This window comes from Malaya genurostris, chromosome 2, assembly GCF_030247185.1.
Source record: "Malaya genurostris strain Urasoe2022 chromosome 2, Malgen_1.1, whole genome shotgun sequence".
Lineage (NCBI taxonomy): Eukaryota > Metazoa > Arthropoda > Insecta > Diptera > Culicidae > Malaya > Malaya genurostris.
This window is the reverse complement of record NC_080571.1, coordinates 16,505,566-16,523,394: the sequence shown is the minus strand read 5'-3', so window position 1 is coordinate 16,523,394 and position 17,829 is coordinate 16,505,566. Positions and strand designations below refer to the sequence as shown.

The following is a 17,829-nucleotide window of genomic DNA, read 5'->3' as shown; positions in this document are numbered from 1 at the left end:
ACTCGTTCGAAAGCTACTTCTGGGTTATTGATCAAGTTCGAAGATCAAACGACTGTCACTTACGGTTCCTGCGATCTCTGGTTCCGGAGATATAATGGTATAAATGATGTAACCAACTAAACGCGCTTTTTTCTCATCGCTCAATTTTCTCGTGATAACTGAACCGATTTTAACAAAATTAGGCTTGTTTGGAAACTACTATTGTTTCATTAAACAGGTTTGAAGTTCAAATGACTATCATTTACGGTTCCGGTGATACAGTCAAATACAATTTCTAATACGGAATAATCCGACAACAATTTTGCGAGGACAAGTTTAGCACTACATGTGGTATAGTGATTTTTCTGGCAATGCTGAAGGTCGATGTACACTTCACCAAGAGTGCCTATAACCAGAGTGACGACTTCTCATCCGTACTGTTGGTAACGATTCCAAACATTTAGTTAATTTAGTTAAACATTCACCATAGATACTGTTTTTTTTTTTTTTTTTTTTTTTTTTTGCCCACCACACTCCCCCACACCAAAAAGCTTCAATTTGAAGCCCCCTGGTAGTGGACGCAACTAGTCTCAGCGGAAAAACAAGAAACAAATAGACACTGGCAATAATAATACTAGAAATACAAATTTAATTTTGATACAAAGTCCGCTGAGATTCTATTTATTCATGGTTTGATGTGCAATTTATTAAAGTGGAATCCCAGTGGAAAAGATTTCCTTTTAAGGGATCCACAATTTAATTACTACGCTGTGTTGGAAAGAAAGTACAAATATTTTAGGTAATTAGTTATTAATATGAAATACTGTTGACGATAAATACATTACATTTTAAAACAAAAAACTAAATTAGCTAAATATCTCGTTCAGTCTGTGCTTAAAATGGTACTTTAGTCTATTTAGTCTGTTTAACGGGTGGCAACTAAAATTTTTGAATTTCTGTCTCAAGCTGTCATAAAAGACAAACATACTTGGAGAAGATCTGATTTATTTAAATTAAAGATACATTGTTAATTGTTGAAAAAAAATTAGTGAACATTTGAAGACGGTCCGTAATCGGATGTTCGGCGAAGCTTCCGTTTGATGTCGGAACAGGAGCGTTGTACGGCCTTCATGTCAACTTTGCGAATGCAACTCTTGATTCTACCAATCAACTGTTAGCAAATCGTGGCTCTCCAATTATTTTTGTACACAAAGGAGCTCAAAGCCCCGAAGAAATCTTAGGCGACACTGAGGTAGATTTATCGGGTTGTGGTTTTTAGGTACAAATGGGATCGAATGGGTATTCAGGAACGATTGTTTTTTGGCGCAATGCGAACACGTATTGTCCAACAGCAAGATGTTTTTGAAAAAACGGGATCAAAACTTTCTACAAACATTCGTTCTGGTACACATCTTGATTGATTGCCAACCCAGATGGCTTGAACCATGGCTTAGAAATGCCTTTCTCGGAAATGACAATGTACAGCATCACTCTCTGTTCAAACTTATGTTTAAACTAATATTGTATGTTCGGATGTACAGTAGAACTATCCGTTGAATAGTATCGATCGTTTGCGGGAATCTGCGTCTTCGAAAGAGGGAAGTAACTTTCGTCGTCCAAAACAAAACTTTTTCCGGAACTGTGCAATGCGCTCGTGAAATACTTCTTGTTTCGACAGCACTTTGAGCAAAACTGTGCAAGCATGAACAAAACAGAAAATACTAGCAGAAAGATGAGAAAAAGAGCTAACACATACACACTCTTAGTTCTTTCTGAGCTCGTTTGTTGTTGAGCATACAGGACTCGAAAAAAAATTCCAAAATTTTAGGTGCCACCCGTTATTATTTTCAGAAACAATGATGTCACAAGTACAAGGCTAACTTGTGTCGTTGTAACCGAAAGTTAAGATTTTCATTAATCTAATGAAGCATCAGAAGGTGGGTGATTTCAGTTCAGACATTACTAATAATCAGGTTGTCAATCAGAAACAATCCGATTTTTTTAGGTGTTTGAGAAAACCGAGCTGAGCTGAGATTAGACAAAGAATTATCTTCCATGGATTTGGCTGCTATGAACAAAAGGACATCGACGGTTTGTTGAAAACTGCTTCAGTGATTTGATTCAGATGGTCTAGATAGAGGCATTGTTTTGACAGGCATTGTTTAAAAGACTACTACATATGAGGCACTTGTAAATATTTTTCAACATCGAAAAATATCCAATTATTTAGCAGAAATTTCTTTTTATTTCGAACATTCTAATAACTATTGAGATTATTACTTATAAGTATATGTCATTTGGTCATCTCCAAATCTTAGAGTCGCCGAGTCCTCATTCCATTAGGCGCAATGATAAGCGCAATTATACACACTTAAGACTTAAGGAACGGCAGACCGATATTTTACGAAAATTTCGGCTAAGATAGCTTTTTCCAAAATTCTCGGTTTATTATTTCCGATTTCTCGGCAACTAAAAATGTTATACTGATGTTCGGTTTTGTGAATTACCGTGCTTACCAGCAATTGGTCGTTTTGCCGAAATCAGCGAACTAATGATATCAACTTACCGAAATCTCGGTAAACAACTTTTAGACAACCGAAATTCGGTGATTCATCAAAGTAGCCATTTTTCTTCAGTGCAAAACTGAGTGATGTAAATAAATGCATGTGTTCATATGTGGAATTAGCAGCAAATAAAAATTGAATCCGAATATAATGATATCGTGATATTAAAATGATTGGACTCCGGTATAACAAATTTCTTTAAATATTGAATGTTTTATTGAGCCATTACTTTCGTTATAGCCGGAATCTGATTTTCTACGGAAAATCGAATCGTGTGCTCTACTGTAAATAACATAGAAGTGCATCCATTCTACGGCGTACATGCTTGACAATATTTTCTTCAAGGGACATAATTTTTTCTTATTTTACAGTTCCTAGCTTAATAGTTCAACAGCCAACATAATGTTGAAATAAATAAATCAATGATAACGAGTTTTAACTGGAATGTTTATTTTATATTTAAAATTTTGTTTTGATTATTTGCTTAAAATCTCGGCATTAGCTCACATGCTTGAACACCGATAATTTTGGTAATTTGTTTCCGAAAGCGACGAAGATCTCGGTAATTAATAGTTTCCTCCAAACCGAAAATCTCGGTAAAAGCAAATTATCTGTGAAATGAGAAATACCGAGAATATCAGTTGTTTTAATGTTTTTGCCGAGATGATTGCCGAACACTCGGCCGACGACACCTGCCACTCGGCTATCGAAACTGTATAGCAAATTTAACTACCCCTCAGTAACTGGTAATGTCAAAACGAAATCGCCTGAAAAACTATTGAAACTGGCAACACAAGTTCATAGATTATTTATTTCAAATAACAGTTACCATAACCTTGGTTACTGCATATTGACTTCCAGACAATTCAATATTCATCGATGACTTTCTAAAATAAAGCCATTTCAATTCGCCACTTTTTTCCAAATCGTTTAGCCCTCCTGGAAACTCTTATACTTCTACTCTCAATGATTTGAGGTCTTCGCGAAGTGCGTGCATACTTTAATGAATTTAAAATACACTTGAGAAGCACGGGAATTAATTCTTTTAGGATATTTCGATATTGCACATCGAAAGCCACCCATGAAAACAGGTCTCCTTCAAATAATTTGATTATTTGTGTCTCAAACAGAAAATAGACTTTAACTACGGTCTACCGTAAGGCGGCTGGAACCTATTAAAGTAGTCGAATGTGAAGAGTGTCGGATACAATTTAACAATGAAGTCTCATTTTCGTTTCGTGAAGACTGGTACTAACTTCCAGGTTTGTTGACAGTACATCAAGCGAAAGTGGTGTGTTTCGGAAACTCGACTGGATATTTCGAAAGGTAGTGATCGTCATCACGGATGAGTTTGATGACTACACTACAGATAGAGCTAATGGGTAGCTGTGGATGATATATGTAGTATGACACCTTCCTCGGAAGATTTTTCATTAGGGCGTATAAGCAAGTGACAGTTTCTCTTTAATCACTCTCTCTTTGATATCACTATTCTGTTTGAAAGTCGAAAGTTTCGGGTAACATTTCATGCAAAGAGTGGAAACCGCTTGGTAAATAATAGAAGAGAAAGTAAACAAAGAACTGTCACTTGCTTATAAGCCCTTTTGAAAAATTAACCGAGATTTTTATGATTATCGAGGGGTCGCTATATACATGGTAATTGGCGATAAATCACTCACGTACACTTTTTGTTCAGATTATTCTTTGGAGTGCCTGATCGTGTCGTCGACTCGGCTGTTCAAATCTCGGTAAAGTTAAGTAAGCATAATCATAGGTTTGTTTCTAGGGTTAATTGCTATTTATTTTATCGTTTCGTAGATTTTTCATCACAGAAACTCTCGTCTAGATAATGTATTGTTTCTTAATTCCAGACGCTTCCATTCACGTATTTAAATCCATTCTCCACAAAACCGTTTATTACCAAATCCGTGAATTCGGTGATCCTCGTCATACAAAAAACACTTGCAACAGATCGATACTGTCAACCACCGTATACAATCTTGGCAAATCAGGTGTTCCGTAAGGTAGTAACTTAGGATCCTTGTTATTTGTAGTATTTTTCAACGATGTTGCATTGCTCTTGGGATCTGGTTGTAAAATAATCTTTGTAGATGATTTAAAACTATATCTCGCCGTTCTTAGTGTTGAAGATTGTTGATCCTTAGAGTTGAACGTGTTCCGAAACGCTTTGTTCACATGGCATTACGTCAACTGCCGTGGAGAGATCATGTAAACTTGCCAATTGTTGGGAATCGATACATTACACCGCTGAAGAAAAACTCAACAAGCATTGACTATTGCGAAATTGATAAACGGAGAAATTGAGTCTCTAGAATTGCGCAGCTAAATTAGTTTTCGAGTACCAAGCAGATCATTGCGATATACGACTATTATTCAAAACGGATCTCACAGGACTATATTTGAAAGTAACGAACCTATAACTGCGTGCACACGAACTTTTACTTCTGTTGAAGAGATGTAGTGAGTTTTATGAGCCTTCCTGTCGCTTTGTAGAAAAAATGAAACGAATCATATTATAACGACAGTTTTTTATGTGTTATTTTTTTTACTTGACTTGTTTAGTGTTTGTTGTTTAAAAGATAGTAGGTTTTGCACCTGTCTGAAAATAATATGAAAATTGTTCAGCTCATATAACTCATAATAAATAAATAAATATATTATTTTTTCCGTTTGTCATCTGCCAATATAAAATAGGAGAATGGGTTAGACCAACCTGTTCACTTTGGTGAACCAAATCAAAGTGCTTATAACCAAAGAGATGACATATCATCCGGCTTATTTGCAACAATTCAAAACATATAATCCAAAATGGCACTCTGGTTATACACTCTAAACCAAATATTAACGTTTCGTTTGTATGGAACCTAGGGGTATTAATATTTGTATTCGATATAATAGCATAAGTGACGTAAACGTCGAATCTCATTACCGCTCAATTTTCTAATATGTGGTTTCTTCTATATGGATATCAATTATGGCTAAAATTGGGCTGTAGATCGATTTCGAAGATCATATGGCTAACATTTCAAGTTTCGAAGTACAAGTGGCGTAGTCGACAATTTTTCAATATCCGTATAATTATTTCAGATAGTGACTACTGATCAAAGATAAACTCAAGATAGAATAGTCTGCGATTTCTTATGTATCATTTGAATAAGACCCCTCAATGAGCTCGGTTCACTGTCAGTTTCAGTCTTTTTAAGCAAAACAACAAGCGCCTGATGGCTAGGTGCGTCGTAGCTATGACAATGATTGTTTATGTTTGGAAAAATATCAAGTTACAGTATGAACGATATTGTGCAATTTTGCCTTATATCCAGTGATTCCTACAATAAGAAAGTAAAAACTACCTAGAACCATTGCCTAGAATTTATTCAGTTTATTATTGCCTCATCCCATGAAGCATTAAAGTCAGTTGTGGCAAGAAATCATTATGTACTGAATGTAAACATATGTTTGCTTCCTTTGTAACTTGTATTGTTTCCATGGCATTTTGTCGGAACTAGTTGACGCTTATTAACGGAGGGTGAATGAAATTACATTATTACTGAACCAACTGGTTCACGATTACTGACCCAACATGTTTCAATTAATCGTATGAGACATTGTAATCTTGAGTTTATCTTTGCACTGATCACGTTCAAATGTATTATTGCTGACACGCTTAGTCTTAAAACTGTTGTCGAATTTTTGACATTAAAGCAGAAGCATACTTTTGTGAACTATCCAAATCAAACTGAATAAATTGGTGTCAAAAAAAATAGCTCGAATTAGTGTCAGAAATTATCTCAGTAAAACGGACCGAATGAGTCAAGAACCTGATAATTCTAGTGAAGCGTATTCATAGTACATTGTTTACATTTTTTTTTCATAAATACGTTTATTTCTTAAGGCAGTTTACATAAGTTTTTCTTCGCCGTAGCATCACTTTTACATAATATTCTTATCCTAATTTAATTCTAACATAGTCACAACGTTTTGAATTTATTAAAACATATTTTCTTATTACTTAAATATGGAAGGTCACGAATTGTTTACATATGTCGAGTGTAGTTATTCACACAATATTTCCTGTCATGTCATCGAAACAAGAAATCGTTCGTAAAAATATGTGTACACCTTCAATAAAAATCCAGAGGCGTCCCACCGATGCTAAAATGCTTAAGATTTCAAATAAAATTAAGTTTCATGTGACAAGAACGTTCAAACAAAATGTATCCTGAGTTCTCGAAAGAAAAAAGGAAGTGGCCGTATAAGCAATCAAATGGACAGTAAAATTGCCAGTAAAGTTGTGCAACACTTAAAGAACCATCCAGATATGTCAATACGAACGGTCGCTAAAACGTTAAATAAGTCAATCGGGTATTGCACAAAAACCAATAAACCGTGCTGGGCTACATGTTTACAAGGTGCAAAAAGCCCCAAACCGAAAAGAAAATAAAAACATCTCTCTCGGAAACTTCACACCAAGTTGCTCACAAAATGGTGTTCACTCGTGATGGATGACGATATTTACGTCAAGACCAACTTCCGTCAACTTTCTGGGGAAGTATATTTCGTTACAAATTCTAATATCAATTTTCCAGAAAATAATTGATAAGAGAAATCATTGAAATTTGCAAAAAAATGCCTGATCTGGTAGGCGATTTGAGGTTGTGGTGAAAGGGCATCTAGCCTTTTATAAGGATGCACAAAAGATCGCCGGATCTAGCTTTCTGCAACTACGCTCAAAACGTGTTAAAGTGATACCAAAGGAAAGCAACGGAGTCGATGAGTGATACAGGACATCCAGGTCCGTACAATAAAGAAATACGTCATAATCAACATTCGAATTCAAATGGAATTGCCTCATTTATTCTTTTAACCATTTATTTCATTAGTTTTCTAATAATTGATAAAGCTTTAAACAGTTTTCTTCATTGAATTTTTTTTCTAATTAACGATCGGTTCCCTACAACTTTTTCTTGGACACCATTTTTTACAATAGCAAATTGCTAAAAAATAACACCCTTAGGTTACAAATAGCACATTGAAACACTACTATCTGTGTCTGTTACTAGTTATGAAAAAGTAAAGATTTCCAATATACCCGGTGAACGACCGCAACTAGGTTAAAGCCGGGTATAAATAAACGATATAAAAAAAAAAATTTCCAATATAGTGAAATTAAACGGAAATTATTTTCTTTCAAATTTGAAAAAGAGTGCATTCTAAAATATGTTTTCCATTTATGTTTAAACTAGTTGAGTCGAATCAGTTCCTCCATCTGCGAAAAAAACAAATGGTTTGTCATACTCAAGCCGCGAGCAAAGTTTCATCCAAATCGGAGTAAACGAAATGTGATTACTTGCTACTTTGGAATTGTTCTAAAGGCAAATCGAATTTCTCAATGATTGAACTAATCACATCGGAATTTTCCACCTACTTTTGTCAATCAATGTGTTTTAATTAGGAATCGCAATTAAAATAAATTTGAATCCATATTCGAAAAACCTACAAACCCATATTTGATTCACACACACGATGTTTACTCTACTAAATTTTGTACAAGACTAAATCAGTGATGCGAATGCACTCGTATTTATAAGCTCGATTATTGTTTCGTTTCTACTTTAAACTACCAACCAGACTAATCAATGTCAATTCTGATAAGGATAGCCATTGAGCTAGCAGCAACAATAATATTGATTTTAGAAGCACTAGAAGTCCAACCACTTTTAATGGTGGGTTTTTGCTTGTACCCCTAAAAAGAATACAGCAAAACTCAACTTCTTTCTTCAAACCTTAACATTAGAGTCGTCATCTTGTTTAACACATCCAATTGCAAGAATGTATTTCGACATAAAAGTACGACACTGATTAACGGTATTTAATGGTGTTTATTAAAGTAAAACATATCATTTTCATACAGCTACAAATCGAACTGCACAGTATGAAAGTGTGCAGAAGCAAAAGTGTGAACATAAGTGCGAGCGGCTCTGATATGACAGAACTCTGGCGTTTGCTTTTCTGGCAGTTGTCAAAATTGTAAGCAGGGTTGCCAGTTATACAGCTATTTAAGAAACCTTCCCAGAAAACCAAAAAAAAAAGAGAGTGATCAAAAAAATACGACCGAAATTCGGCTTTTGATGTAATATGTAATACAAAAGTACACATTGGAAAGAAATAGACTAGTTATGATTTGAATGAATTCCAAAATTTTTCACTCGCGAATTAAATCAAAACAAAAGAAACCTGTAACAAACGAGTCTCGTTGATTTAGAAACAAACAACAATGAAAACGAGCTGCGTTAAAAACCGTCACCAACGGTTCTACCTTTTCAGAACAACCCTCGACCGATCCGTTTGTGGACCGTTTTACTCCCGCGTACCTATCGACCTTCGCATTGCCTTCCTTGCTTCCTTCCCTACAACCGGGTTCTACACTCGGGGTGTGTGTGTGCGGAGAATGCTTTCCTCCCGATAACCTTGCCGCACAATCTTTCGACTGCGAGTCTGACGGTTTTGCGATTGCTTGCGAACTTACCCTCCCACAGCATCCGTTCCCGATCCTGACACGGGCGGCAGCCGGCCGTAAGGCGATGAGAGAGCAAAAATAAGAGTAACAAAAACAGTTCTCGTTTGCACCACTTTCCTTGTTTTTGGTTTCAACCGTTGCCGGGGGAACACAGCCCGGTATGTGGTGCACTTTTTTTGCTGATCACGTTTTAACCGAGGTTGAGCATCAACAACGAATGCAACCTTTTCCGCGATTCAAAGACTATCGTCACTAATTGTAAAGTTCTGCCTACTTTGATTTTGTTGTGTTGATTGAATCTTCGATTATGGTCCCGGGATAAATATTTTCATTTCGTGAAATTCAAACAGAGCTAAGCAGGTGGTGCACCAGAATCACTCGCGACGCTTTTCCACCGACAGACCGTAGCTCTTCTCGAACTCGGAGTTTCGAAAATCGAACCGGCGCACACGCACGACGAGTGCGGCCCACATTCACTTCTAATTTGGCCGTTTGCCTCCCAAACCCGACCAATGTTCCCTGCAGCTCTTTTTTTTTCTTGTCGCACCCGTTCTCGTTGTTGATTGAATTAATATTAATTTATAAACATTCCCCGCCCGTCTCGACAGCACTTCCGATATCGCTGTTGTCGCACCAGTAGTCTCTCAGCCTGATTGGAGGATCTACGTCGAACCGTGCTCTCCTTTGGCCGTCGTCAAAGTCAATTTCGATTCATACTTCATTCATTAGAACTAATAAAAACCATTATAAAGTCACAGAAAGTGGTCTCGTGCTGTTCGGCACCGAAAAGATCCCCAACTCTCAGAACCCAACAACGACGAGGGACAACTCGGAATGTATACACACACACCGCGTTTCTGTCCGACACCGACCGACCCCGTACACGCGCAATAAAACCTCGTCCGCTAGATCCGACAACAAACCATGCGTTCCGTTGGATTTAAAGAAGAAACACGTCCATCTGCGCCAGCAACTTCACTGCTACTCATCGTCATCCGCGTACACTGACTGCCAGTGCCACCACCGACCGACCGGCTGAAAGCCTGATCGTTGTCAACAATTATTGCTCTCTTTCTCTCCAACATACGGCCAACACAATCAGACCGTTCATATGACTACGGTACAACGGTTTCCTTGGATGTGAATATAGCCGAGTATAGTAGCTACTATCTCATCATGCATACGTACGTACATATGAAAACCGGTTCCCTTGTCACTACCGCCGTCCCCGTTCCGCACGTCCACGTCATTGCCATCGTCGTTACCGGCGTCAAGACGCGCTTCCGTTGGGTACTGCTCAAATCATCCGTTCGTCCGACGGCTAGCTTAAGCTCAGTACGCAAGCAGATCAGTCGGGCTGACTTTGCTGACAGAGAGAAAAAACTAAGTAATAGAAGAGAGCATTTCAGGACCAGCAAAAACCAGTACAATTGGCGGTGAGAATTTTTCGAAATGTCAGAGTTGGCAATTTTTCAACAAAAAAAACTCAGCAGAATGAAAAGTATAATATTTTCTGCTTTTTTGATACAACTAAGACCAGGATTCTGTCCTCTGTCTTTCTGTTTTTATTGTCCAAATTTATGTTTTCTGGCTTGCACGCTTACTTGTGGATACTCAATTGTTGCTTCACTGTTTTTATTGTCTTAATGTCATACTAACTCACTGTCTTGCTAACTTACTGTCTTACTATCTTACTACTGCCATACTACTGTCTTACTTCTGTCATACTACTGTCTTACTTCTGTCTCACTACTGTCTTAATACTGCCTTACTATCTTACTAGGCTTACTTGGCTTACTTGGCTTACTTGGCTTACTTGGCTTACTTGGCTTACTTGGCTTACTTGGCTTACTTGGCTTACTTGGCTTACTTGGCTTACTTGGCTTACTTGGCTTACTTGGCTTACTTGGCTTACTTGGCTTACTTGGCTTACTTGGCTTACTTGGCTTACTTGGCTTACTTGGCTTACTTGGCTTACTTGGCTTACTTGGCTTACTTGGCTTACTTGGCTTACTTGGCTTACTTGGCTTACTTGGCTTACTTGGCTTACTTGGCTTACTTGGCTTACTTGGCTTACTTGGCTTACTTGGCTTACTTGGCTTACTTGGCTTACTTGGCTTACTTGGCTTACTTGGCTTACTTGGCTTACTTGGCTTACTTGGCTTACTTGGCTTACTTGGCTTACTTGGCTTACTTGGCTTACTTGGCTTACTTGGCTTACTTGGCTTACGTGGCTTACTTGGCTTACTTGGCTTACTTGGCTTACTTGGCTTACTTGGCTTACTTGGCTTACTTGGCTTACTTGGCTTACTTGGCTTACTTGGCTTACTTGGCTTACTTGGCTTACTTGGCTTACTTGGCTTACTTGGCTTACTTGGCTTACTTGGCTTACTTGGCTTACTTGGCTTACTTGGCTTACTTGGCTTACTTGGCTTACTTGGCTTACTTGGCTTACTTGGCTTACTTGGCTTACTTGGCTTACTTGGCTTACTTGGCTTACTTGGCTTACTTGGCTTACTTGGCTTACTTGGCTTACTTGGCTTACTTGGCTTACTTGGCTTACTTGGCTTACTTGGCTTACTTGGCTTACTTGGCTTACTTGGCTTACTTGGCTTACTTGGCTTACTTGGCTTACTTGGCTTGCTTGGCTTACTTGGCTTGCTTGGCTTGCTTGGCTTACTTGGTTTACTTGGTTTACTTGGCTTACTTGGCTTACTTGGCTTACTTGGCTTACTTGGCTTACTTGTCTTACTTGGCTTACTTGGCTTACTTGTCTTACTGTATTATTGTCTTACTGTCTCACTGTATTATTGTCTTACTGTCTCATTGTTCTTCTGTTCTACTGTCTTACTGTTTTACTGTCTTACTGTCTTACTGTCTTACTGTCTTACTGTTTTACTGTCTTACTTGGCTTACTTGGCTTACTTGTCTGTCTTCCTGTTTTACTGTCTTCTGTCTGCTATTTAACGATCTGCTTTTTGTCTTCTGTTCAACTGTCGTCTGTTTAACTGTCGTCTGTTTAACTGTCTTGTAGTTAACTGTTCTTCATTCCACTGTTTTCTATTTAACTGTTTTCTTTTTATTGCTAATTGATTTTTATTGATGAAGCTAGTTTTTTGGCAATTCAATAAATGAAATGATTAGAATGATACTTCATTTTTCTCATCTGTATACTCAGCAAAAAAAATTGTAGCAAGTTCGAAGAAATTCTCAATCGATATGGAAGAAATTAAGGCTTGTTCGCGAAAAAACCTGGAACAATTCAACCCATGATGCATTTTCTATTCATTTGATTGTGCATTATTAGTCATCTTAAAACTAGTTAGAGTTACTTCATTATGCTGCATGAGAAAACTTTTGAGTTTACTCCAACCATTAGGGTCTGTGCACATTTCTCTGGAACCGATTTAGCTGCTTTTGTCCAAGATAAGCGAATATTTTCTATATTTATAGCTTGTTTTTTATATTGAGAGAGAGAGAGAGAGAGAGAGAGAGAGAGAGAGAGAGAGAGACCCGGACCGCTCGATAGGACGCCACTCCGGGCAGTTAAGTGGATTTGCCTCTTTCGATACAACATAAACTCCATTCGCTTTTATCGTTCCAAAATATCTTCGGCGTAGTGACAAGATGCCAAATTAGCCCAGAATAGCGAAAGAGCGTCTAGGATGCGTAGGAATAGTAGAAATCGATGATTTCGTTAGGTATTCTTCACGGTATTTTTCCTTATTTACTGTTCCGGTAGTGACGAAACTTCGGCTCGATCGATCGCTCCTGCATATTGCTTGTCTAATCAAACATTTTTTTAAGAAACTTGGTCCTTTTCTTCGATCTGATATGCTCCTCTATGCCGTTTCGTTGCAGGTTATGATAAAAAAAAACATTCCGGGAAGCAACTTAAAGTCTTCTAGCATATAAGTTGCATCGTCTATTATCACGAAAAACTTCGTCTTCGTCAAATATTCGCGATACAACTGGCGAGCTCGGCTTGTAGCCGTCCCATTCTATTTATTATGACGGTTCGGTACAGTTCTCATCTTAAATGACTCCATTCCTTGCCGGTGCTTGAAAATATCTACGAAAGTTGGAAACATTTTAAGTTTTCGAGCCATAGTACGTACCGAAAGATCTGGTTTCTTCTGCAATATTTGCTTGACCTTCGCGTCCTTCTGGTGATTCGTTGAGATCCGTTTTTGTTCCACTTCCAGCCTTCCTGGCTATGGTTAAACGTATATCGAAAGATTTCAGATCGTTATGGACATTGCTTGCAGAGAAACCAAGCTTTTTGCAATTTTTTTGCTGACAGATCCGGATTTTCATTTTTATTTTGTTTTTATTTTTCCGGATTTTTATCAATTGCTTTTATCACAAGCACTCTTCTTATGACGCCACCTTTGATCTTAAAGCTTGTATTATCCCTAAAAATTCATAATAAATAATTAACAGACATACGTTCATAGGGATGCGAAATATTTCACGCTTGTATGAAGTATTTCCAAAGATATACGTACTTAAAGGTCGAGATTTCGTCACGAACCGCTAAATAAAAAATAATAAGGCTTATCTTTTATTCATCGGTGTTCTATTCAATCGCATTTTGTTTGGCTGTCTTTTGTTTAACTATTACATCTCGTACATATTCTTATTGATTGTGCCGGTAGAAACGAAACTTTTAGATTTCCGACCACAACTACGTATAGCCTGTCAAATCAAACACTTCTTCGGGAATAACCTTCTTTGGACGGAAAAGCATGGGGTTTCTTCGCTACCACCTTGTTGACCATTTCACGTGGACATACTTTTCGATTTGCTGCACTTCTAACCTTCCGATCCACAGTCAATCACTGGTGAAATCTGTATAAAATGTTCAAAACGACGAATGTAACAATGAGCGATTATCTTTGTTTTTTGTACTATTAACAATTCCTCTCTCCAGGTATTTACAGATAATAATAACTAAAGCTATCATCTTTCAATCTGCATTAAAGAAATCCCAGGAAGCAGGAATATTTCGCCATAATCGAAAGAGAAAGTAATCAAAGAGAATCTCTCATTGTTACATTCGTCGTTTTGAACATTTTATACAGAAATGATATGCAAATTTCAAAACTGTAACAAGAATTTCAACACACCTTATGATAAAAAAAGAACCGGAATTTTCATTTTAAAATTCCCGCGCTTGTCCAATCGGTAAACTTTTATTCTCTCAACGTTGGCAACACTTTTATACACATTCTGTCATATTTTGACGCATATCGTATCGTATTAGTTTTTGTTTGGCGTCTATACAAAGAAGTTGAAAAATTTTCGTGTGGCGATTTTTATAATGGATGAAAATTTAAAACAACGTGCGTACATCAAATGTTGTGTTGCAAATGGGTTTAAGTGTTCCGAAATGTTGAAAATATTAGAAAAGGCCTTTGGTGAATCGTGTCTAGGAAAAACACAGGCATACGAGTGGTATAAACGCTTCAAAGGTGGTCGTACAAGCTTGGGTCATGATGAGATCCCTGGCCGCCCAACAACATTTGTTACGGAAGAAAACATTGAATCGGCGAAGCAAATCGTGTTGCAAAACCGTTCTGTACCGATTAGAGAGATTGCTGTGTTGTTGGGCATCTCTTATGGATCAGCCGAACACAATTTAACTGATGGTTTGGGTTTGGAACGCGTCATTTCTCGACTGGTGCCAAAAGAGCTGAATTTCATTCAGAAACAGCGTCGTGTTGATGTGGCCAAAGAGATGATTTCCAACTCAGATAGTGACCCCACATTCATCGAATGAATCATAACTGGTGATGAGGTGTGGATCTATGAATATGACGTCGAAACCGCACAACAATCGACCGAATGGCGCTTCGAAGGCGAGCCGTTTTTCTAAATTTTCATAAATCGCCACACGAAAAAAAATTGTATAGACGCCGAACAAAAACTAATCGTACGATATGCGTCAAAATTTGACAGAATGTGTATAAAAGTGTTGCCAACGTTGAGAGAATAAAAGTTTACCGATCGGACAAGCGCGGGAATTTTAAAATGAAAATTCCGGTTCTTTTTTGATCATAAGGTATTGTACAGAGATGCCAGGTATCTGCCGACCACCAACTGGAGACTGGATCCCCTAGAGTTGCGGTGATCAGCATACGAAAATATGAACCAAATACAACAATGTTATAGTTCTAGAAATGATCCTAGTCTTAAGTACTGTTAATAAATGCCATCGGCATCTTAAAGCTAAGACAGTGTGCTCGTTGAATTAAAAAACAAAAAGCAGGGTTGAAAGTGTCAGTAAACTCAAAAAAAATTCTGCCGACTCAAGATCTCTATAAATAATGGAACACAAAATTGGTTTAGCGAGCAAAAAGAAGAACGCGACGATTTTAGAATTTTTGTTTTTGACAAATGTCTGCGAAAATCTTGATTTTAGGAAGTTTGTGACGAAAAAATGTCTACAGCTTATTTTAGAAATACGCCCAACCATCTTTTAGAAATCGATGTGAGTTCCATTTCAGAGTTTTTGACTACTATTTCGGATACTATTATAACTAGAGTGATTTTTTTGGCATTTACTGATTAGATCTACAAATCAGAGAAATTTATGATTCTATCTAGTCATTTATAAAATCGAAAATTTTACACTGTCATCCTTCAAATCCGAAACCGGAAATCGGATCAAAATGAAATTCAGGAATTTTCCGTGGGATCTTCGGAGCTTTCATTTAAGGGGCCGGTAGGGTCTAACACTTTTGAAAAATCATTTATTATTTTCTTTATATTTTCGTATAGTAAAACATTTGAAGAATTTTCTGTGAAATTTTCAAGCCTATTGGAACGAAACTCTGGAAGTTATGGACCTTTATCTATGGCTATCTCATTCTACGAAGAAGCAAGAGCTCAGCGCACAGGCCCAAGGTTTCTACTTTGATTGACTTCCAAACTTGACAAAACATTCTTGAAATGTTTCGTTGTAATAAATTATAAAAGAGAAAATATGATTTTTTGAAAATGTTAGACCCTACGGGCTCCCTGGAGTAATTAATTGTTTCTATTGATTTTATAGACAAAAACCTTTAAACGCGTTTTCCTCGAAAGCAGGTTTTGGAAGTCCGTGTCCATCGTCATTCAAAAACTACTGCACTAATTTTTTTCAAATTTTGCACACACTTTCTACTTATAAAAAACCAGACCCCAACGTCTTCCTTTTAGTTGTTTGTTACTTTGGGGAGGTTTAACAGCTACAAAATGGCAGTTTTTTTCGTGAAAAATCGTAGTTCTCACTTTAAACAACCACCAAAAATTTAAAAAAATTTAAAAAAATGAAACAGAAACGTTGGGGTCTAGAAAAACTTCTACTCTAACTATGCTGCGTTCATTTGATCATTTCTGATTAGTGTGCGCTGAGATACAGTAGACACCGCAAATCATGATTTAAGCGTTCTCGAAAATACCTCTTCACCGACTTATTTCTCAATATTTTTCCACGAAAAAACTACAAAATGTTTTTCGAATGATGCTTTTTATCATGCAAAGTATTTGAATTTATTTTGTTGAACGATAATTCTGGAAAAAAAAACTCGCAAAAATGATGATTTTTTTCATCGTTTACGTTACGTTACTACAGCACATGTCACCCTATAACTCCGGAACCGGAAATTATATTCATATTTTTCTGCGATATTATTTCTAAGAGTCGGAGCAAAGATATTGTATTCGATTTTATTACAATTTGTTGATTGAGAATCGTGTATTTGGCAACTACTGATACATTAGACCCAAAGGAGAAATGTAAAAATGAAGAAGAAAAATTCTCTTTGTCGTCTGGTTGTAAGATTAACACACAATAGGTCATCGTTCCCCTGTGATTTCTCGTCAAAGTAAACATTGACAGATGGTTTATCGAATCATTTGCAACAAAAAAATACTCGCAACCAAGCACGGCACACGGAAAAGTCAGCTATCGGAAAATAAATTTTAAAAAAGTTATTTTTCAGAATTTCGTTAACTAAAATTTGTCATAACGGAAATTTCGTTAGCTAAAATTCGGCACGCTCGCTTTTTTCTAAACGTATTTTTTTTCGAAAAACAACGTAGTTTTTCCTAAAAAATCTAAAAAGCTTTTTCCTCTGTGTAATGATCACTCATTTCTCGGATTAGAGATACTTCCCAATCGAAAATGGTAATCGGATCAATATAGACCATCGCCAGTTACCTTTCACACAACCCATCTGAGTTCGAGTCCCAATAACATTCTATTTCAAAACCCCTGACTCATATGACAAATCTGGGTTGAAATAAGACCCATCATAACTGACTAGCTAAGCTCAGAGCTAACAAAAGTAAAGATTTTCCCTGCATATTTTGATTCTGCCGAATTATTTACTTTGTTGTTTGCTAGCATTTATCATTTTAACTTTTTTTTTGTATTCGTGCCACACTCATTAAAAGAAACCACCAACTCTGGCTAAGGCGGAGAGTCCAAACCGAGCATCTCTCTTGTCGCTCACAGCTAAGCGACAAGACAGACTAATAATATTATTTTTTTTTTCCTTACTCAGCCCTTTTGCCAAGACAGAAGCCAAAGCAAAATGCCTTAGGCGATAAGACACAAGTGATAACGCATACATACAGTCCGGCTTGGTGTGGTAACTGACTTTCCTCTGTCCGTTTTCTAAATGGACTTCCCCCCCGTACCCCTTCTTGAGCGGTCGGTCCTTCGGCCGCGAGACCTTCTTCGACTCGCAAGATACAACC

General features: G+C 37.2%; 2 protein-coding genes across 2 annotated transcripts in view; both read right to left on the bottom strand.

Moving 5' to 3' along the window:
• Positions 1-10,072, bottom strand: part of LOC131427071 (high affinity cGMP-specific 3',5'-cyclic phosphodiesterase 9A) — a 446,805-nt gene extending 436,733 nt beyond the window's left edge. The window contains exon 1 of the mRNA XM_058589982.1: positions 9,091-10,072. The gene's annotated coding sequence lies outside the window, so the exon portion shown is untranslated. The remainder of the gene's footprint in view (positions 1-9,090) is intronic.
• On the bottom strand, positions 4,491-11,908 carry LOC131427030 (sporozoite surface protein 2-like). Its single transcript, XM_058589903.1, has 4 exons — positions 11,901-11,908; positions 10,871-11,859; positions 10,274-10,447; positions 4,491-4,630 (listed from the first exon to the last, which is right to left on the bottom strand). Exons 1-4 carry the CDS (start codon positions 11,906-11,908, stop codon positions 4,491-4,493), a joined length of 1,311 nt encoding a protein of 436 aa, XP_058445886.1.
• Between the last annotated feature and the right edge of the window lie 5,921 nt (positions 11,909-17,829).